This window comes from Crinia signifera, chromosome 2 (assembly GCF_055691185.1).
Source record: "Crinia signifera chromosome 2, ASM5569118v1, whole genome shotgun sequence".
Classification (NCBI taxonomy): Eukaryota; Metazoa; Chordata; class Amphibia; order Anura; family Myobatrachidae; genus Crinia; species Crinia signifera.
This window is the reverse complement of record NC_139218.1, coordinates 101,680,242-101,704,428: the sequence shown is the minus strand read 5'-3', so window position 1 is coordinate 101,704,428 and position 24,187 is coordinate 101,680,242. Positions and strand designations below refer to the sequence as shown.

At 41.4% G+C, this 24,187-nt stretch overlaps 1 protein-coding gene across 5 annotated transcripts in view; it reads right to left on the bottom strand.

Moving 5' to 3' along the window:
* USP9X (ubiquitin specific peptidase 9 X-linked) overlaps window positions 1–24,187 on the bottom strand; it is a 136,800-nt gene that overhangs the window by 84,925 nt on the left and 27,688 nt on the right. For all 5 annotated transcript variants that reach the window (XM_083172633.1, XM_083172635.1, XM_083172637.1 and 2 more), the window contains exons 2-6: window positions 14,228–14,481; window positions 6,069–6,214; window positions 5,632–5,711; window positions 5,294–5,406; window positions 1,355–1,573 (exon numbers count right to left, since the gene is read on the bottom strand). In XM_083172633.1, the coding sequence (XP_083028759.1) occupies window positions 1,355–1,573; window positions 5,294–5,406; window positions 5,632–5,711; window positions 6,069–6,214; window positions 14,228–14,323 (654 nt within the window). In that variant the 5' untranslated portion in view covers window positions 14,324–14,481. The remainder of the gene's footprint in view (window positions 1–1,354; window positions 1,574–5,293; window positions 5,407–5,631; window positions 5,712–6,068; window positions 6,215–14,227; window positions 14,482–24,187) is intronic.

Below are 24,187 nucleotides of genomic sequence, written 5' to 3'. Positions count from 1 at the left end.
TGTATATATATATATATATATATATATATATATATATATATTATATATATATATATATATATATATATATAGTTATTAGAGGGTAGCGCTTATGGGGTTCTGAATGAATTCTTTTTTTTACACAGTATTTCCTATGGTGCATGACAAAACACCATTTTCATTTAATACCCTAGCTGCACATCCTCCTAGCGCTGGTTTCTAGAAATATCTTTTCTATCTAGTCTGTGTATATATTCCCCCACAAGTCTGCTGAGTGCTGAACTCAACACAGGCCGCATTTGATTTTTTGTATAAGGGGCTTAAGTACTTAAAACAACAAAAGTTCTTGATATCTGCCTAGTGTATAGGTCTTGAATAATCTGATGGTTTATACAAAAAAAAAAAAAAATCATTTTACTAGTCCAAACCGAATTACTCCTTTTGGGGGGTATTCAATCTAGGATCACGGCTGTCGATCCCTGCCGACAGCCGTGATCCTGGCCCGTTTGCGGTCACAGCCTGACCGCTGAACGACAGGTGGGATTCAATGTCCCGCCTGCTAATCGGCACAAAGGGGGCGTGGTCGCGAAAACGGCTGTGGATTGTCGATCTGCGGCCGGGCTCACAACAATCCATGGCCGTTATCGGCAGAACGGGCCCGTTCTGCCGTGATCCAGCTTCAATGCTGTCGCTAAAGACAGCATTGAATAGGGAGCCGCCGCTATTTCCCCAGTCGGAAATAGCGGCGAAACATTGAATACCCCCCCCCCCCCCCTTTGTGTGTTAAAAGAGGTCATATCAGTGTCCCTGCAGAAACTGCTTTCACATTCTGTTAGGATTTAAGACTTGCTGGATTTGGAGAGAGCTGTGAAAATAGGATTATATTATGGACTGGGGCAGAGTTTGTGGGCTAAAAAAATGTGATGGCGCAAAGTGAAAGTACAATGCAGACGCTGTCATTTTGAAGGGCTTATAATTATTGTATATATTTTTTTTTCATTCCACTGTTCAATTACCTTAATGGTGGAACAGTTATAAATCCAGACTATGCTAGAAAAAGAGCACCCCTTGCCACTAATATTACTGCAGCTTAATAAAATGGGTAGTCAGCAAAAAAGTATCATTGGATCATAGGTTTTGACAGAAATGGGCAAATCACATTCCCAGGGATCCCATGCAGCCCGACTAGCTGTAACAAGGAAGCCACATTAAAAATAAAAAAAAGTTGCATGATATTCTTTAATATACTTGGAAATAAAAGATTTAAAATGTTTCTCCTTTTAACAGGTATCTCCTGGAGACAACAGACACAGTAACTAATATAAATGAAATAACCACGAGACATAACTGCTGCACAAGTTCAGAGAAGACTCACTTTTGGGGAACGTGGGTCTGGAGGACGGGCAAACAGCTCATCTTCTGCTAGTTGCACTCCAGCTGGAACGGTCTCTGATGGACGTGTACCATTGTAAATATGAAATTTACAATGAGGATTTAAGGCCATAGCAAGAAGTTCAAGAAGAGGAAACCAATCCTGGGAAAGCTTGGCCACACATAGCTCCACAAGGCGATGAGTGTTGTTAATAATACACCTCTGTTTAGAGAGAAGGGAAACTACTATTAGAATCATGACTGAAAGAGGACACCTCACTTTACGGCTGTAAATCGAGACCCAAGCAAGTTAAAAGTACTGTCTGGCCAGAAACATATCTGAAAACTAGTAAGTTAAAAAGTCATTTGGAGATAAAGATGAAAACATGTTGCAACAAATTGCTTCTCATGGCCCACCAGACCCTATGAGACTCTACTAGCTTTGCGCATCTTTATGTTTTGGTCAGAACGCCAAGCATCTAGGAGGCTCTTGGCGCTTTCCTAGATGCATCGCTTTACAACTGAAGCTGGGTACACACCTACAGAATTATCTGTCTAATCTGTCTGACAAAACCAAAAATCTGGAAATGTATATGAGCAAATTAGAATCAATATTGGCTCCCAAATGCTGGAAAACAGTCAAACAATTGATTGGATAAATTTCTTATTAAAATATAACCGATTTATAACCGATTTGTATGACCATCCATTGCCTGGTTTCCAATGTTTAGGAGCAAATTATTTAATGTCATTTGTTCCCATACATTTCCAGGTTTTCGTTCCCACCAGATAGATTGGACAGATAAATCTATAGCTGTGTATTGAGCTTTAGGCACATTTCAGGCCAAAAAATAAAGAGACACGATGCTAGCAGAGTATAATGGCACCTGGCGGTTCACCGGTATCTAGCCGTGTGTGGCATATTAAGGCTAAATGTATGAGGACACATTTGTTTATGAAATAGGACAGTGGTCTGACAAAAGTCATATGGACATTTTATCTTGGGTCAAAGCAGAGCATTGTGCTGCATATAACAGCTACATTTACAGCATTAAATGCCATTTCTACATTGCAGCCATTGATCCAGACATCATTATCAGCTGATGTGCTACACAACATACTTTAGAACATAATGAATTAGGAAGTAATTACAAGGGAACCAGCAATCAAGACAATTATCCCATCCTAGGACAGATGTACCTTATACCCCTTTTACACCAAGCCTTTGACCAGAATATTACTTGAGCAACCAAGATCCAGGCCTAATGTTAAAGCAGCTACTCGAGTTTAGAGCAGTGGGTCATGGTAAGCGCCAAACCCAGGTAAGCCTGCAGCAAAAAGAGAGATGTCCTCTCCAAGAACCAGCAAAGGGATGACCTGACAATATCCATCTTGCAGTGTGAACACTGTTTCAAGCCATGTCATAGATGCTAATAAACAGTGTTCATTAGCTCAGGATAAATTTCAGAGTAGGAAATGCTGGAGTTTACCATGGTAAGAACTTGGGCCACAAAATATCCTCAGATACTAAAAACAATTTACCAGTGGTATCAGTTATGCTCCTTTCAGACCGCACTTAAAACTGGTATTTTGCCGATTTTTAACCGTTTTAAAACGGTAATCTGCGCGGTCTGAAAGGTGCAGGACCACTTTACCGTTTTCCAAAAAAACGTTTTTATAAAACGGTTAAAATGGAGGGTCCTACCCGTTTCAGACCCGGTATTTTGGCATCAAAAATCGGGTCTGAAACTGTATTTAGGACCCAGCCAATGAGCTGGGTCCTAAATTCAGCACAGTGAATATTTAATGATCGCTCATTAAATATTCATAGCACTGGAGCCGCCCCCCGCGCGTGGGTTAACATCCCCCGACTCTCCCACCCACCCACTACCCCGCAATGTGTTAGGAAACCTGTGGCAGGGCATATAGATTGTAAGCTTGCAGCAGGGCCCTCTATCCTCCAAGTCTGCCTGTTACCCAGTTTGTTTTATCACTGTCTACTATTGTAAAGTGCAACGGAATCTGCTGCGCTATATAAGAAACTATAAATGAATAAATAAATTGCTGGGAATTTTAGTTCATTACAGCTTCACGCTTTTATATGGTCACAGAATGGAGTTCAAACGGGTATGGGTCGATCAACCCAAGTTCAACATGCATTGGGTCAATCACTGAAGGTCGACAACTGAAATAGGTCGACATGGGAGGAAGGACGACAAAAGCATTAGGTCGACATGGGTTTTTCACTTTTTTTGTCCCGAATGTCGCCATGTACACCATAAATCGGTGCACCACGTCCCTTCGCCATGCTTTGGGCACGGGACCTCGCTGAGCTTGGCACACTATTATATTCTCCCTACATGCCCTAGTGGATGGTAGGGCATGAAATACTACCAGTCAGCTCAAAAAAGAATGGCAAAACCCATGTCAACTTCTTGACTGCCAATCTAGCCTGTGTCGACCTTTCATCCATGCCGACATAAGTCGTGTCGACCTTCAGTGGTCAGCAAAATGCATGTCGACCTAACGACCGTATAACGTTAAAACACCCATTTAAAGTATCAAATGTTAAGCAATAAAACATATTTCTAAAATTTCTTTAGTTTCCCAAAGAAAGATATCCACATTAAAATACCCTTGTTAAGTTTCAAGCAAAAGCAACAACCTTTAATGATCTCGTTTTAAATAACAACGTCTCAACAGTAGCACCAATAGACTAGTGGAAATTGCACATTGCCTGCTACAGATTCTGAACCAATGAAAATCTCATTGTAGCAGTAGAACAATTGCTAATAGCTGCAGCATCATCAGCTTCAGTTGAAATAATATTTTCTACATTTTGAGAAACTTCTTGGGTACTGGACAAAGCTGCAAAACTTTGTTTCTGTGTAAATAGTTTCAAAAACCTAATGTGTAGGCTGTCAGATTTACGGACCAGGCAAGCCAAATGCTTTTGGGTGGACGGGATGGTTGGCTGCCGCCGAAGGGACCCCGCTGCCCGGAGCCCCGCGCTGGCCAGGTACCAGGGATGGGGGGCTGCCTTCATCCAGCAGGGTTTGGATGGACGAGATGGTTGTCTGCCTGCCCACAACTACTTTTTATGGGTGAAACTGGTTCAATGTGAAATGTACTAAAAAACATTAAACCAGTAATATCCCGTTTACAGGCGACGTGAAAGGAGTTTAACTTGCTATGAACCATTTTAAGAAACTGTTCAAATACCAGGTCTAAGCAGGTTTTGCGATGTGAAAGCAGCATTAGTTTGCTGTACCATGCCAGGATTCGTGGTCACACTGTCAAGTCATTTAAATTAAATAAATTAAAAGTAACAGAATTTTAAAAGAAGTTTGCATTGTTTTAACTTTGTGTAATTTTTTTTTTTTTTTTTTTTTTATAAAAATGGTCAGAGAAAAGAAAAAATATGATTTAAATAAACAAAATAATGAATTATTTTACAATTTGAAAAAAATAAAATAAAAAAAGGTTAAGGGGGGTATTCATTCCTTGTCGTGCTCCCGCGGCCATCTCACGATGGGGGGAGATGGCTGCGGAGCCCTATTCAATGCTGTCTTCCCCGACAGCATTGAACAGGGGTTCTCGTTCTGCCGAGAAAAGATGGAAATAGGCGAGCTCCTGGTCGGAGCTCGTCTATTTCCGTCCTCAACTCGCGGCCACGCCCCTTTCTCGCCGCTCGGGACATTGAATCCCGACCGCCGAGCTCTAGTCGAGCAAAGCGAGAACGGGACAGGGGCACGGCTGTCGAGGTGGCTCGACAGCCGTTCCCCTGACATTAAATACCCCCCTAAAAGGAATATTAAAATAGCTCAAAAAAAGACATACATAAATCAAACTGAGTAAATTAAGAAAAACACTTTTTTTTTCTTAAACCGTTTCCATGTTTCTTTTGAAAATAAAATAAGAATTGATTAAACCTAAAACTTACATGGATCTCAAACTTCCAGCCACTCACTGCCTCGTCCGTGAGAATTTTTGTAAAAGATATTGTTAGACCGTCTCTAAAGAATCGTTGGCATGCTTCACTTTTCACATCAAGGCCTAAAAAAGAGAAAATAAAATGTAAAAAAAAGTGCTAAAGATATTATTGCAAATACATTACAATAAATATTTAATACTGAAAAGCAAAAAAAAGAGGAGCACTGGATGCTTGCAGCAAGTTACCAGCTGAAACCGAAGGGATAACAGTGCTAGCTTCTTGTGAACTCTTACTATTTTAAGAAGGGAAATGTGTTTTAAAAAGGTCTTTCATTCTTGTCAACTTACCTTTTTTACTAAGATCAATAGCAGCTTCTAAAAGAACTTCTAGTTCACCTTTAGGCAAAACTGGTACAACCCAGCGAGGTCTGGAAAGAAAAACCTTGCATCATTTCATGGAACAATATTTTAAGATTCCAAGTTTCTCTGCAGTATATAAGCTTATACTAATTCTACCCACACACAGGTACATTTAATAGCCTCAGGTAAGAAAAATCAACTTTATTTTACAAAAAAATCGAATTCCCATGGTATGAAGGATTTAAAACTAGGCAATAAAACAATAAAAACAGCCATATATATATATATATATATATATATATATATATATATATATATATATATATATATATATATATATATATATATATATATATATATATATACATATACACACACACACACACACACACACACACACACACACAGTATAGTAAATATATTACCTGTTGATCATGTCATCCAGCTTGGCCAAGTCAGTGTGAGGGAAGGCGGGTTCCTCATCCTCAAGCGGAGGAGGTGCCTCCCCTTGTCCCTGCTCATCAGGAGGGCTGACTGGGGAGTTCTCATTGGAAGAATCAGGCGAGGAGGTCTGTGTGTATACAACATTGACTTTAGCGATTTGGAATACTCCCTTAAGGAACTACAAATATAATGTTGCATACCTTGTCAACAGCACTTTTTCAGGTATGGCAAAAACAGCTAGACTAAATACCATTTCATACCTTAAATTTGATTACAGGGAAACAGCTTAAAGATTGACAAGTGCTTTAACATTTAGAAACCAAGCAACCAAGCAAACTTGAAACCATAGTAAGATGACATATTATATACATCACGGCTTCTCCATCAGGCTGAATCTCACCCCCTCAAGTCCATTCTCTATACTCCCTGTAACCCCTCCATATCACTACTGCCTAAACAATCCTTTGCTCTAAATCAGGGGTGTCAAACCCTCAAGCTGTTGTGGAACTACACGTCCCAGCATGCCCTGCCAGAGATTTTATATAATGGATTGCTAAAACTTTGGCAGAGCATGCTGGGATGTGTAGTTCCATAACAGCTGGAGGGCCATGAGTTTGACACCATCCTTTCTACATAATTCCCCTCCACCAAAAGTCAACATTCCATTACCCTCATCATTAATGTCCTTTTCCATTATCTCCATTGTATCATTATAACCATAATTAACTCTCATCGGTTATTAACTCATACATCATTAGCCCTCTCATTTTACAGCTAGGCCTTCTCTGTACATTTACTAAGCAAGGATATAATACTGCATCAGATCTCCGGTGTCCGCGTGATCACTTCAGTATGAGGAGCTCCTCTTTGAACAAGTTTAAAATCAATGTTACAATTCCAGGCCACGCACAAAGCAATCTGGTGCATAAATGAGATTGCTTTGTTGACAGTCAGACCTTTGTACAGATCTACTGTCTGCCAGCAGTAGCATGAAACTGCAATGCTCAGAGAAGGACAAAGGTCTTGATTAACATTGTATTTCTCAACTTTAAGCACCAAAGTACCCAGCATTTGTGAAGTTATGAAACTACCCAAAACTTCAGTTCTATATTCACAAAAAAAAATGTAAGCACCATAAACACTAGATGAGAAAGTAAAAGATAATCACTCAGAAGAGCCCTTCTAAAGGCTCATACACACAGGGCGACATTGAGCTGAAAGCTGCTCAAAACAGCAAGTTTGAGCGGTTTTCAGCCCAAAGCCACCCAGTGTGTCTGGCCCGGCAATAAGCACGGCTGCCGCTCCCGCATCATCACCGGGAAAGCCGTTCATCTGCTGTTATTACCAGCAGATGAACGGCTTTGAGGATGGCTTTGCATAGCGCTGCGCTATGCAAAGCCATCCTCTCCCCGCTGACCGCGACGGGGCGGGGGAAAAGCCAATCAGTGTGTATGCACTGAGCGGCTTTCCCCCCAGCGATGATAGCGATCATCGCTGTCCATACACGCTGGGCATAGTCGCCCAGTGTGTATGGACCTTTAGCGATATCTTTTACTATCTCATACTGGGGCAGATGTTTGACCGGTCGTTATGGGGGAGAAGGGGTATCAGCGCACATTATGTGTGCCGATACCACTTCTCCCCCATGTATTAAGGAGCCAGCGTGTGGTAAAGGCGCTATGCACCCCTGTCCATATTGGCGCTGCTATCATCAGGCATGTCCAACATGCGGCCCTCCAGATGTGCTAAAACTACACATCCCAGCATGCATTGCCATCATTCTAGCATTCCCTAATAGCCAAATTGTGGCAAGGCATGCTGGGATGTGTAGTTTTAGCACATCTGGAGGGCCGCAGGTTGGACAAGCCTGATCTAAATGATAGCAGGCCGAATGTATGAACGGTCAGCATCGCTGACCGTTCTGCCTGCTGCTGCTTTTGGCTTCGCCAGCAACAGGCTGACAAAGCCCTTTCTCAACACCAGGGACAGCAATGTCCCTGCTGTTGGCTCTGGACTGCGCTGGGGATCTCACCTGAGTAGTGAGATCCCGTGCATGCCCAGTCCAGCCGGCCGGGTGAAAGGAGGAGAGACCAGTGGGTACTTGTGGATTATCACGGCTTCCACGATGGCCATCGTATGCGAAAGAATCGCATCGCATTGCATGCGATTTGATTGCATACAATTTTTCACTGAAAAGCATCCAAATGCATTGGAATTAGTATGAAACATGTTCAATGGCCCCCAAATGGCATTTTTGAGGCTGTACCACCCCCACTATCAACGCAAACCCGAAGCGTGGCGGCGGTACACGGCCTACGACCTTTTCATACCCCCACTATCCACGTCGGCGTGGAGTTGACAATAGAAAGCGCAGCGAGCCCCGCGAGGGGACGCGGATACCTTCACAGGTATCCGCGTCCCCTCACGGGCTTCACATGTGTCCGCTGCGCTCGCTACGCTTCGGGCTCGGTGGCTCGCTGCGCTAGCCACACTTTCTATTCTCAACTCCACGCCTACGTGGATAGTGGGGGTATGAAAAGGTCGTAGGACGCGTACCGCCGCCGCTCGCCACGCTTTGGGTTCGCGTTGATAGTGGGGGTGATAAAGCCTAAAAAATGCCATTTGGGGGCCATTGAACATGTTTAATACTAACTCCAATGCATTTGGATGCTTTTCAGTGCAAAATCGTATGCGATCGCATGCGATTGACAAAAACCGCCAAAAATCGGTAAAAATCACATCGCATGCCACTATATATGGCATGCGATGGGAGCCGTGATAATCCACAAGTACCGACCAGTGTAAACTGATATGCTCTCTCCAGGAGGGGACATCGCCGGAGGGGGGAGTTAGCGCTCCCCCGCTTTGGCAGACATGTTAATACATCTTGTTGGTCTCCCCTCCTGCTTCGCCTCACTAATGAGGCGAAGCAGGAAGTATTATAGTGGCACGTTACGCTGTTAACAATGCGTGATCCTGTGCATCAATATCGATCCCCTCAGACGAGGGAGGACCTAGTTAACTAGGACCATGCTGCAGCATATTCCCTGCTCCTCCCACGCCATTGGCAAATGTGTATGCACTTGCCAATGCCAGGTACACACATCGCCTAATGTGTACTTGGCTTTAGAAAAGCAAGTAGCATTCCCTAAAAACTCACCTCTTCAGGCAAGCTTGACAAATTCCAGGACCGCATAACCTTCATAAACCTCTTATCCACAGTGCAGTCCAAACATATCCTCACTTATTTTCTCTTTCTTCACTTTACCATCCTCCTGACCCCTGGCCAACATTGCTGGGTCACCATATCATACACAAGACAACCAAGATCCTTTACAAACTGGTGGACCATTACTCAATAGACAACAACCTATCCTTGTGAATCAATGCATATTTCCCTACAGATTGTAACCTGCGAGTAGGGCTTTCCTACCGCTTTGCCTTGAAACTTTCATAATAAATAAGATAACGGTCTGCCACTGAAGGGTACAAAATGGAGCAATTCAACTCTTCCTCCATTTAGACATAGGCAATTACATTTTTGCTGCCTCCTGAGGTGCTAGAAGTAATGTGTGCAGGGTCCGTGGATTAGTCATGAAATAAATACATCAGGCAGTTGTGTTAAATTCACCTTTTAATAGTGAGCACAATTAAATTTAAGTGCTGCTTTGTGTCAAAATATCAAAAATAAAGCACTCTGGTTGGCAAAACCATGCCTGTCCACATTATAATAAAAAGTTTGTATAAGCAGGATATATTAACAGCTCTACGGGGGGGGGGGGGGGGGCTGCAAACAAAAGTCAGAGTGCACAGCAACTGCCCCTGATTAGTGAGAGCGTACAGTAACTGCCCCTGATTAGTCAGAGAGTACAGCAGTACAGTAGCTGCCCCTGATTAGTCAGAGCGTACAGCAGTACAGTAACTGCCCCTGATTAGTCAGAGCGTACAATAGTACAGCAACTGCCCCTGATTAGTCAGAGTGTACAGCAGTACAGTAACTGCCCCTGATTAGTCAGAGTGTACAGCAGTACAGTAACTGCCCCTGATTAGTCAGAGCGTACAATAGTACAGTAACTGCCCCTGATTAGTCAGAGCGTACAGCAGTACAGTAACTGCCCCTGATTAGTCAGAGCGTACAGCAGTACAGTAACTGCCCGATTAGTCAGAGCGTACAGCAGTACAGTAACTGCCCCTGATTAGTCAGAGCGTACAATAGTACAGTAACTGACCCTGATTAGTCAGAGAGTACAGCAGTACAGTAACTGCCCCTGATTAGTCAGAGCGTACAATAGTACAGTAACTGTCCCTGATCAATCGATAAATAGATATATTTTTTTTTCCATACATTACACTGCTGACCTTCAGGCTGGATGGATGTCTCATTGTCTGACCTTGAATAATAGGCCGAAACAGTGATGAAATGTTTTGCTATTTTTTGCCTATTAAACATATTACTCTTTTCTTCAAAGTGGTGAGTGCCCTCAATAGTATTTACTTGCTGTATCTCATATTGCTTGGATATTCTGGACTTGTGGATTTCTTTATACGGAGCATCCCCGATGTGAACCACCTGGATGTGAGTGCAGGATCCCTCGAATACTATAGATCTAGATATATCTATCTGTATATCCCTAGCTACAAAAAAACTATTTGCCAAATATCTAAAAAGGTGATGCAATACTGTGACTATTTAGCTCAAATAAAAAATGCCACATACTAAGACCAAATCAACATCATTACCAAAAAATTAACAGAGTATTGCCCTGTACAGATTTCCCACTTGCCAGTATTCACTACTTTTGTTAGTTATTGCATACTCTACCTGCTGAGCTATTAGTCTTATACCTATACAAGAAGACTGTGATCGACCTAATTAACACCTGAACAAATTTACTAAAAAAATGTATTTAAAAAATCCCACCCTTTGAATGTGACGCATCCCTGCCTTTTGAAAAATCTGCACTGCGTGCGGAGAAACGGAGGACACAGGTGATCATCTTTCTCTGAGGACTCTTGCTGCAGACACTGCCCTGCATTGATCGTGTCACCTCTGACAGGGCAGTAAGTGGCACAACTGTTGAAAGTCGCTCCTAGAGTGACATGATCACATCTGCACCCATCCAATCCACCATCCAGCACCCAGATCCACTACAGCACCAGCAGTCAGACATTTCCATCCTTGCCAGCAGGACACATTACGTAGCGCTGCCTACGGTGTCATACAGTGGCGCCTGCTGCCGGACACAGCTACAGCTTTATTTGGAGCGAGGACCTCCATGAGAACATGTATGGCAAACCTCATAGCCTGGAATTGAACGCACGTCGGCACTCCCTGGCTTCCATCATACCTGAGGGAGAGCCCACCAATGTGATTTTATCTATTCACCAGTAACAATACTGAAACAGTATATTACTTGGTCCACTTGACAGGCATCTAACTGGATAAGTAGTTCCATATACATTTATCAAGGAAGGTGATGTACAAAACTAGCAACTTAAAAAAATATATATATATATATATTTACATACAATGTTGCTTAATCACCAAAATGTGACATATGTATAGCAGGTTGGAATAATTAAAATGTTAATTTGGCATGGATTAGAAACCTTAATGTGTAATTAAGCATACTAACAATTGTTATAACAAATAGAAACACCATCTCACACCAGATTCAGGCCTTTAACAGTGCACTAAGAAGAAAGGATGTGGTGCTACATTCGAACAAGCAAAGCCCAGTCTAAACGGCTCCCACACCTTATGTCAACATCTGTTTAACGGACGATGTTCACTGCACTCAATATACTGTGAAAACCCCCCTACACATCCAAACAGACCTACTATATGCACTAAATATGTCATTTCAACCAGCGGTGTCCACCACGATTCCAAAGATTTCTGCAAAAATTATTTAGTTGTGAGGATGTCAAAACAACTATTTCAGCCAAATATCTCAACTGTCTGACCATGAATTATTGATTTTTCAAATATATAAATGTAGAGATCTTCATCCAGTTTATCTGAAGTATCACGGGTGTTTATTAACCCTTGGAGTGCCAACTTCTGAGATGTGCAAAATGTCCACTAAAAATGCCAGTGTTGCTCACATGTTATATAATTTCAAATCAAACAAGTTGTGTAAAAAAAAAATTCTACATAAAAGGTTAACATTACAAGTCATTAGGATGAATATTTTATTATTAAGTTATTTATAAGTTTGCTTGCCAATTTACACAACTATTTTGACAAATTCACTTGGCAGTCAAAGGGTTCAGGAATCAACACAAAATGTCTTTAAAAATGTCAGCAGAATGTTTATACTGAATTCCAGTACTTCATTGTATAGTAGGCACTCAATAGATTTTGTATGTACCAGACAACTGATAAGGGAACTCCGTTATATAATTTTATATTGACACTCTAGAACGGGCTATAGAACAGGACTTGGGACAACATCTCGATGACGAAGATTAGAACTCTATTCGCATAGCAATTTCCAAATGCTCCATGTGCGTGGCTATTTGTGAAAACTCAGAATGGTATCTTCAATGGTTTAGTACTGCCCGCTCACTGTCACAGCTCGCACGGTCAGCATTCAACTGACCCCCTGCACACGCCATTTCCACATCGCTGAGTTTTTGCAGCGACATGGAAACTGTGTGTGTGGCCACTAAAACAGCAAGGCTGGCAGCTAAATGCAGCAGGATCCCTGCATTAGCCACGAGCCTCGCTGTTTGGGGGAATACTCAACATCATCTGACAGCGAAGGCTCCCCTGGAACACTGAATGCAGTGAGCGGCCGGCGCGTGGTTTAAACAGCGAGGGTCTCTTGTTTTCAGCGATCCCCACCATTTAACCCCCTCGCCGGCCTCATTAAATACTGTCCACAAAGTATACACTTGTGCGTACTTTGTCCAAGATTGTCTTCAATGTATGTATCCTAATTCCTCCAAACAGTGCTGGAGAAACTGCAAGGCACATTCTACTACATTTGGTGGTCCTGTTTAGTAATTGCATCTTATTAAACTAGGAGTTCTCTTCTCTATTGCATGATTGATCTCCCTCAACCTCCTACATCTGCCAATTTTCTCCTCTTTCCCCCTATTGAAATCATTCCCAAAACAGCTAATAAACTTAAAACCTGTGCAGCTAAATATCAATTAGCCTGCAACTAGAAACGTCTCTACTACCAGTCGACAAGAACTACTAAATATGATTTGGTTCATAGCAAAAACGAGTACATCTCGAGCTTTCAAAACAATGCAAACAAATTCTGTATGGCTTCCTGATACACTCAACATCACACTTCCTAGCACCAAGTAATTGAAGTAAATCCAACTCTCCATGGAACTATCATATTCCTATAGAACCTTTGCTAACATGGCTTGCTGATAGACTTTATCCCCTTCCCTCACATCCCATTTCTATATAATTCTTTAGTCCTTAATTTTTTTCCCCTGTATCGTGTCACAATTCAAACTATTACTATTGGCCCATTGCTTTTTACTACATATTTCTGAAATTTGTTCTTAAATGGGTTACTGAATAAGTACATTATTGATTTGTATTGAATATATGCTTTCTGGCGTCATAATACCCCTTTCATGTTTACCCATAATCGGTCCTATTTGCTTCATATTTAAATTATTGTTCACCTTTGTCTATATTACTGCATATTTGAACTCAATAAAATTTAGGGATTTAAAAAAGCACTGGCCCAAGTATAGATCCCTGGGGTACTCCACTCGAAACATTACCCTCCTGTGAATGCACTCAATTTACTACAACTGTTTTTTATCTTGCAAACACGATCTTACTTATACAACCATCTTCGTATCAAATCCAATGCTTTTGAGGTTTATTAGCAGCCTGCAATTTGGGACAGTGTCAAAAGCCTTACTAAAGACCAGATAAGCTATATCTACAGCCCTTTACCCACTGACTGGTTGTGCCTTTGCACATCCAATTACCTTTCTAGTCTCCATCTATCTAACAAGAAACCTGTCATTTTGGGTCCGCTTATACTTACACAATTCAGTTAAAAACCATTGCAATCAGCTGGTTGTATATATGCACACACATACTTTACCTTATCTATATTGTATTTATACTTGACATATATATATTTGAGCTACACACCTGATTCTGTTGGAGTGGAGGCTGGGACTGTCCATCGGGAGCTTGGCCCTGGCTTTCATTCCCTCCAACTGGAGAGCCACGGGTCGTGGCTGTCATACTCGACACAGGGCAGATTTTTGCAATTTTGTCTGTTTATGTAGCAGATGCAAGAGAAGAAATTATAGTCCCTTTAACAAAGATGACAAGCCGGCATATGTCTGTCTTACGAAGCTCCACCTCAAACACAGAACATTTTGCAGAGACCATTGCATAACCTGTTAAGAAAAGAAATTGTTTAAAATTTTACAGTAAAGTATTTCATTACAACTATTCATTACAAAATCTAGAGAATATAAGCACACTTGTTCTCCAGAGACCATCAATAGTACCTTGTTACTCAGCCCTGGCTGCAGATAGCCTTTCAAAATCTTTCCCACTATTCCCCGGTCAGATACTGTTTTAACCAGCTTGGAATTAGAATACATAATTTTCAAAATGTATTGAAGATGGCAAAGACTTATTTTTTAGTTCATGGCTATAATTAAAGAATGGGTTCGGAAACAATAGTGAAGGGAGTCAAAACAGTTTAAGTGGCTTACAGTGTATAGTTTGTGGGAATGATTAGACTATTTGGCAACTCAAGAACTGTCGACAACAAGTTGGAATTACTAGAATAAATCTAACAACAAATACAAATAATTAAAAGGCAACTATGTGATTTTTTTTATTTTAATTGACAAAAATTGGCAATAGGCAACACTTCATGAGTTGGGATAAAAATCAGAAGTTTTCCTTGTAGTGTTTTTTCTAAAATCTTAGAAACGCAATCACAAATAGGTCACCCTAATTATTAAGGTCGCCTTAATTATTATACTACATTATGATTATAGAGATAACAGGAAAGTCCCAATTTAAGTGTTTTGAAAGGTTCCACTTCAATTTTTTGGTAGTGAAACCAGAGAGCAGGCACTCTGGCATAGGAATCAATTAACCAGGTGCCTGTTCTGTGTATGTGCATTCATACACTTTGCATTTGGCAAGCTGCAGACTTCAGCAGGATATGTAAACATGCTCTCAAAAATGCTTATTAAGATCATGATATCTGATGGCAAAGACTGTTCTCTGGATTATTTTGAGAAAAGCAGTTCTCAACGCTTTATGTGCAACACTATTTTATCTAGTTTCTTATATAGCGCAGCAAATGCCATTGTGTTTTAAAATAACAAAAAAAACTGGGTAGTTACAGGAAGTCAAAACAGTAGGAGGGCCATGCTCATAAGCTTACAATCTATAGGTAAACAGCCACTGACACATCAGTGTTTTCTATTGCATAATGGTCCAGCGTGCACTTGTTCTTGGTGGGCTATATGACATTATGACTCAGAAATGTTGGCCTGGGGAAAGGAGGATAAAAAAAAAAAAGTGTGGAAGAAAATAATTGAGGATATGTCTGGACTGTACAGCAGTGATTTGCCTCCCAGCATTGAAGTCATGGGTTTGATTCCCACTATGGCCCTAACTGTGCGGAGCTTGTATATTCTCGCTGTACTTGCGTGGCTTTCCTCCGGGTACTCCGGTTTCTTCCCACAATCCAAAAATGTACACGTAGGCAAATTGGCTCCCCACAAAATTAGACCTAGAATGCCTGTGTGCGCGTGTACATGTGGTAGGGAATAGAGATTGTAAGCTCCACTGGGGAAGGGACTGATGTGACTGTTCAATTATTCTCTGTAAAGCGATGCGGAATATTTGTGCGCTATATAAGAAACTTTTAAATATATAAAGTGTATATTGGAAGGGAATGGTTTATGAAGATTCCGTGGGCGATTCTGGAATTTGATAAGATTGCATGAGAAGCTGAATTTTCAGGGAAGGTTTGGAGATAAGAGGAGGGTCTTCTCGTGTGTGGGAAGGCATTATACAGAGAAAGACCTGCAATCATGAATGGGAGCAAATAATATGTGGATGAGAGACCTAGATCTTGTAAGAAGCAAAGAATTCAGGTTGGGAGAGCTTTTGAGATAAGCAAAGAGATGCATGTTGGTGTACATTGATTTATAGCCTTGTGTGGCAGTAAAAGTATTTTATATTGAATATGGTAGAATATAGGTATCCAATGGAGGAACCAACATAGCAGTTTGCAAACTAACATGTGGCGAGAAAGATTAGCTTCACAGATACGATCATGATGGATTGCATGAGCGTTTGTATTGGGGAAGACCAGTAAAGAGACTATTGAAATAATCAATGCGGAATATGAGGACAGCATGAATTACAGTTTTAGCATGGTCTTGTGTAAGGTATGGTTGTGTTTTAGATATAGGATTTTTAGATGCATGTAGCAGGATTTTAACACATATTGAATGTGAGGAACAGAGAACAGTTCAGAGTCACCAATGACACCTATGCAGTGAGCTTGTGGGGTAGTACGGATTATCCTGTTCAACAGTAAGCGCAATCAGGTTGGTTACTACTATTGGAAATATAATTGAAAGAGCAGCAGGATAGGTAGAATGAGAAGCAAGAAAGGGCTTTGTCTTAAGACCTATGGATTGTTATGTTTGTAAGAGTATGGTCAACAGTGTCAAAAGCAGCAGAGTTCTAGAAAAAGTAGACACTAGTATTTTTCATAAATAACCATGAATAGGTTTAAATAAAGGGCTGCATTGTGTAAAGAGGTCAAAGTTACTATAGATTTCAAACGCAGTTTCGACTACTCTAATTGTATAAACACTGCTGCCCAGGATCATTAAGTGGCCTGACAGCACTGGGACCAGGACTACAAATCTCTCCTGGGAGAGGTAGTAGGCTTGGTCCCAGTGCTCTCACGGAATGCCCCTGAGACTATCCCTTAAGCATACTTCAACAGCAACCTAAGCAGTGCACCCCAGCTGGTTGCCTTGAATAATTTATCCGCGGGCAGGATGTACTTCACATGGATCTTTCTGTACAGGATACATTATAATACAAATCAAAATCGGCTTTATTGGCCAGGTATACTTGCGTATACTAGGAATTTGATTTGGATTGCTGTGCAACAGCCGTTTAGGCAACAGTTAAACAGTGACAGTACAGACATACATAACACATACAGGTATACCCTAGATGTGCCCTGGGGATTGTAGACGTAGGGAACATATTTGCTGCACAGCACCTAGGCAGCCATCAGCGGCGACACTGTTAATTGCAACAGCCAGGTAAGTAACAATATAAGCAGAGACAGTACAGTTATTACACAGGGAACAAATATTTGCTGAGCAGCACAGCACCTAGGCAGCCATCAGCGGTGCCACTGGTCATTGCAACAGCCAGGTAGGTAACAGTTAAGCAGGGACAGTACAGTTTTAGGTTGCTATGCAGTTTGCGAGACAAGGGAGACACGGTGGGTACATATGGCTGAGTGGCACAGCTCCCAGGCAGCCATTTGCGGCGCCATCTTAATCATGCTGCTCACAGACAGCAGTAATACATTTTATGAATATAGCGCTTTTCTCCCATTGGACTCAAAGTCGCTTAAAATACATAAAAAACATGGTACATTAAACAAAGGCATTAGAATTGCATGAAGTTGAAAAACAGAGATAGTTAATGACACAGTAGAGAGCAGAATAAGCATACTGCGGGGTTGGTGCATACATTTTGGGTAATAACTTCTAGGGGTTACATATTCCAACCATAAAAAGGTACCAGGTAAGGCAGCAGTCTTGGGCGCACAATGTAAGATTACCTTGGGAGGAATAGGTTAAGCCCAGAAGAGAAGACAAAAAATGGGTCGTTTCAGCATCCCAGGGCTAGGGGTAGTGTCCCAGCATAACTATCAGGTCCAGGTGTTTTTCATCCTATCTAATACTATTACTACCGCACAAGTGTCAGTTTTGCCATGAGTGCTTCGAGTCCATCTATGGCTCACCTACTGCAGTGTAGTGCGCTCAACATGGCAGTCTCATCTGGTACACTTGTGGATGGAAAGAAAAATACATGGACCAGACATTGTTTTTGGAGACCTTACTTTGAGCGTTAGGATACTGCAAAATCACCCCATTTGTATGACACAAATGGGGTGATTTGTGTCAACCTATTCCACCCAGGGTAATCCTACTAAATGCAATCAAGATGGCTGCCTCAATGGTAACTTGTAAGAGTCAAATATACAACCCATGGTCAAAATTATTACCCAAAATGCCTACACCAACCATGCATTATGCGTATTCTGCACTATACATGATCTTTTCTAGGTTGGTCTATTGTATTGGTTTTACTTAAAGTGGATGTACTATGTGCATGGTTTTTAGGTCTGTAAAGTTTCTTGAGTCCAGTTGGAGAAACGTGTTATCCAAATAAAATTATGTGTATACCAAAAGCACAAACCTAAACATTCTTTTAATAAAACAAGCAAAATTAAGAGAAAAAAAAGTTATATCAAAACATAAAAAGTTACAGTCAGTCAGGATAATGAAAAATTTCCAAGCACACTAGATACATTGTGAAACCAACATATCATTTCAGTCATCTTTATATGGCCTGAAAAAACTTTTCTTAAAAGCAAATGCCAACTATGGAGTAACGGTTATATCAAATAACCCCATGTTGTTAGTGTGACATCATACATCAGCTTACATAGAAGTTGCCATTTTTCCACCTAAAGACTTTGACCTGTCTTGAAACAGCTATATGCAAACACTATTTGTGTTTCTCCATGTCCTGATCACAACAAATGAACGGATAGATAGAATAACTGAAATATATTTGCACTAGCTCTATTGTTTTTTGATAACCAAAAAAAAAAGCCAAGACAACAGCAAATCCTTCCAAAAGCAATCTATAAAAAAAAAAAAACACACAACAACACATCTGATGTTGCCTGATTTGGAGGACCCAATGCACAATCCTCTGCGCATTTGGTCTAACAAAGAGATTGATCCTCCTGCACATAGGATAAATCTCAAGTCAGTCAATCAGGTCCAACTTGTTGGACAAGTGTAGGGGGCCTTTAGAGAGATCATATACCACTAAACTTATTTACTGTTCTTGCAGTGACTATTAAAAGGTTTTTTTTTTTCCCCAATAATTAATTGTACATATTTATTTATGAATACAATGAAGGAGGGGGAGGGGGGGCGGTTGGTCTGAGAGGGATCAGGATGCCAGGACCTGTATTTTGACAATCTGCCTTTTATTAGTTCCATTTGCGGGATCCAAACATGTACAGTATAATCAATTGTGCTATGTAACACTGAAATGTAATGCAAAATAGATTTTGTTTATATTTCTGAATTGACATTGTACTGCCAACAATTGGCTTAGTCATTCTGTCAAAAAGCAACATTTAACCAGTTCTTTACAGGTGTGGTATGAGTGGCCGCCGGTCAGGATGCAGACAGTCAGTATACAGACATCTGAATACCGGGCGCCAGTACTCAGATGGGGGTGTGCGTGCCCCCCCAAAAAAGCCTCTTGCAGGCTGAGTGTGCTCGCCACAGGTTCTACTCTCCCTCTATGAGGGTCGTAGTGCCCCTACGAGGTAGAATATCCCATTGGTCAGGATCGCAAATGTTGGGCAGTCGAACAGTCCGGATTCCGATGTCTGTATACCGACTGTCAGGATGCCAAGCATTGGTCGGTCATCCGGCATCCTTCTTTACAGACCATTAAAACCACCTACAACGTCTTTAGGACACTGTTCTAATTGACAAGATATGGGGAGTAGTTGCCAATGCTGTAGCAGTCAGGTTGCTGTGATGTGTCAGGCAACACCACGGTCTATATTTTAAAAAAAAATAATAGTAATCCCCTAGTCAAATTCTGCCTTAATTGTTTTTTACTGTTCATGCATTTCTTACATTGACATGATTAAAAACATTTGCGACTCATTTGTCATTATAAAGGTTAGATCAGGGTCAGAGGGCAAGGAACTGATATCACTCCAGAGGCTGCATTTGAGACTTTTTGGCAATCATTTCAGCCACTCTTTAAAACTACATGCCCTTATTGTACCTGAATGCCCACTTCAGCTCAATTCTTTGTGCAATAGTCACACACAATCACTAGTCAGTCAGACTTTGTAGACTAGACCAAGCACATGCAGGTATTACTGCAGGTCACCCTTCTTGGCAACCTGTCACAGTATGTGGTATGTTACCATTCCACCTAAGTACAGTGACACTGAAGAAGGTTGAGCAGGCCTAGTAGAAAACCATCACTCCAATTCATTCCAGAGGTTCTCAATGGGGTGAATACCTGGAACAGTCCATCCGGGTCAGTGAATTTTTTGTTAAACCAGCTGAAGCTTCCCCATAACAAAACACAAACTCTATGCTATATTGTAGCTACTGTCCTTTTTGCAATTGCTAAACACATCCATTTAATCTAAAAAGCTTTATACCTTTATGAACATGTACGTATTGGCTGCAGGAGTACACAATAACTGGTCTTTAATAGGAGGGAGGTAAAAAAAAACTAGCTTTATACATACCCAATTTTGGATATCGGTATCCAATTGAAAAAATGGTTGCTGCATTCTCAGTGCTTAAGATCCCATGAATAAAAAAGGTACTAGCCTCTCCATGGGTCAGTCCTCTAGTCCAATTAAAAAAAAAAAAAAAAACCCTGTGCCGCAAGATTTTTTAAATTTCCCAACTGCAATTTAATCTGCCCCATAGTGTAGATCAGGGCTGGGCAACACCGGCCCTTCAGATGTTAATGAACTACACATCCCAGGATGCTTTTCATTAGTTTTGCTATGTGGCCATGCTGAAACTGATGCAAGGCATGCTGGGATGTGTAGTTCATCAACATCTGGGGGGCTGGTGTTGCCCAGCCCTGGTCTAGATCCACTAATACACATCTGTTTTTGGATAAGGTCATAAAGTACTAGCTCAAATTTCTATTTAATATAGGTATCCTGATAATAGATACACCATTAAGCCAGTGTCTGCAGACTCAGGATTTTTTTTCTAAAAATCTTACAAAAATCTCATAATACGTGCACTAATAACTGCAGCAATTTTTTCAATCATTACTTATCAATTATTTCTAGAAATGGCTTTTTGAAGCAACCCAATACACCTTTTAAATGTACTATTGTAATGCGCAACTATCCTTTTACCATTTGTTTATTTTTATGGGAGTAACACCCCTTTTCCTTGTACCAGCTTGGCAGAGAAGACCCATACAGGCGCCCTTTCAGATAAGTCAGTATCTGTCCCCCACTTGTTTTCAAAATTAGAGATGTAGCCTTCATCATCTAGCCGTCATAAGTAAGAAGTCAAAAACACAGAGTACATAAAAGCCACCCACTCTAAAACAAAAATCGGCCAGCATCAAGATTCTCCCTAAAAAGGGGTCTCCTTCACATCGCTGTGAATAAGGTGCCCAAGCAGACTTTTCCAATTAAAATATATGCTGCATGACTATATTCTGTGTGCAACTGCAGCTGTATCGGGATATAAAATGTCAGGAAAACACCATGACATAGCATTTTGGCACACAGATATAGTTGTAGGTCACACACAGAATATAGTCATGCCACATATTTTAATTCTCTAAGTGTGCTTGTGCATCTTATTGTGCATACACAGTGAGATTATGGCTATGAACGATCACTATGCAATTTCCCTTGAATGCCCCAGAGACCAGCAGCCATCAACATGGATTTATGCACAGATTTTGGCTGTAATAGAACACTAGATTGTACACAAAGTCAAGATTGACCTCCATGAACTAAACATACGGTGCAATATGTGCTACTCTTTTCACTGACTTTGACTAGAAGTCAAAATAGTTTGCTGATATTGCACTGTATGTATGCACCTTGATTCACGCGGCTGCAGCAACGATGAGGGAGGACACATTTGTAGGTGTGTTATGTATGGCCTTAACTTTTATAAAGCTTTTGTATCCACACAATTTGTAAATACTCGATACAGAGGAGTTCACTTTATTCTTTTAGCAGCATTCAATGCAGCCGGCAAGAGGGTTAAAAGGCGGAGATCGCAGTAAACCAGCTGTTTAACCCCTGTGCCGTCAGCTCTCCATATTCAGCGTTCCGGGGGAATCCTCAAGGTCACAGGACAGCGAGGATTCCCCCAAACAGCGAAGCTCACTGCTAATGCAGGGAGCCCGCTCATGGGCGTCCCCATGATAAAGCTGGGCGTTCCCATGGAAATGTGGGCAGGACTAAGTCTGCCAGGGGCGAGGGCAGGTGAGGTCACATTAGTCAGCCACCCGCAATGTCTTTGTCCTGGCTCCTGCAAATACAAGTCAGTCTCCGCTGACTTAAATTTGCAAAGGCAGGAGTTATCATTCCATGGTCGGCGACCATTGTATAATTTCTCCTGCTGCAGGCACATGAGAGGATGGATCTTTGTAACAGATCCCCTTGCATGGTTGCGAGGGGAAAAGGTGGCAGGTATTCGCAGGTGCGGCATCACAAGAACTTGGTAAACTGCGAGCTTTGCAGCATATTGAGTCAATTAGAATCAGCCCCGAAATTCATTTATGTTTCATACACACAGAGCCTAGTGACGATTTCATCCATTTTTAATAATTTTGTGCATTAAAATATGTTATGTACATTATACCACTAGAAAGCAGAGTATCTCAGTAAGGCTCATAACATTCTGTATTTCAGAATATTGGTATGAGAGACCCAACCTGTATTACAGACATAGTAAATATACTGGAATCCATTTGGCTGGAAAATACCTGACAAAAATGCTGTTTATTAGACTTCTACTGAAGAGGTATAAAAACTATAAATAAAAGGAAGTGAGAACTTGGGTACAGGAAGTCCCACATGACCTAAGTAAAAAAAGGAAGCAACAGCAAAAAATTAATTTAAAACTAGAACTTTGAAAACATCTCTACTAGATTAAGGTCAGGGGCACGGCTGTCCAGCTGTGCCCCTGTCCCGTTCTCGGTCAGCTCGGATTCAATGTCCCGGCCACCGAGCGGCGAGAAGGGGGCGTGGCCGCGAGTTGATGACGGAAATAGACGAGCTCCGACCGGGAGCTCGCCTATTTCCGGCTTTTCTCGGCAGAATGAGCATGACAGCTTGTGATGTCGGGCTCGTTCTGCGGAGAAACCCTGTTCAATGCTGTCGGGGAAGACAGCATTGAATAGGGCCACGCAGCCATCTCCCCCGTCGGGAGATGGCTGCGAAAGGTCGACAAAGATTGAATACCCCCCTAAATATGTTGGATAGTGGTGAGCAACACTCCAGTCTTCTTACTTTGACAGAAGCCTGAGAGACTTTGTTGGGTACAGGTTTTTTTTTCGCTATGCAAAGCCATCCACAAAGCCGGGCATCTGCTGGTAATACCAGCAGATAAACCGCTTTCTCAGCGATCATCACGGGCCATACACTGGGCAGCTTTGAGCTGAAAGCTGCTGGAAACACAAGTTTGAGGGTCAACTCAAAATAGCCTAGTGTGTATGGGCCTTAGGTGTGTGTGCACGATTTTCCAAGATACTGGAATTTGTGATCACCTGTGCAGCAAAGTAAATGAGCTGGAAATAATGTTTTTATTATTTCTAACTACTATTCATTTTCCTGTGGTTCTTTCTGTGGAGACTGATTAATATTATAACAGCAATGAACCATGCATCAAAGCACTACATTACATGCACAATCCTCCCTCTGAAGCAGACATATGCTTGGGTTCATTTGAATCTCCCTGAAACTAGCACCCTCACAATATAAAACATTTTTTCTTGGGGGGGGGGGGGGGGGGGGGGGGTGGCTTCAGGTGATGGGTAAAACTCTCACTAATATGACTATTTGCACAAATAGGTGTTCAGTTAACGAGGCACGGGAGCACACAACGTTAACGACATTGAGCATACACACTAGATGATATTTTGAAAGATATTACTTATTGTTCAAAATCTAGTTCTCTTGGAAAAAGGACAAGTGATCTATTTTTAACAGTTATCTTTACACTGGTGCTAAATTATAAAGTTATGTTTGAAATAAGAGGTCTT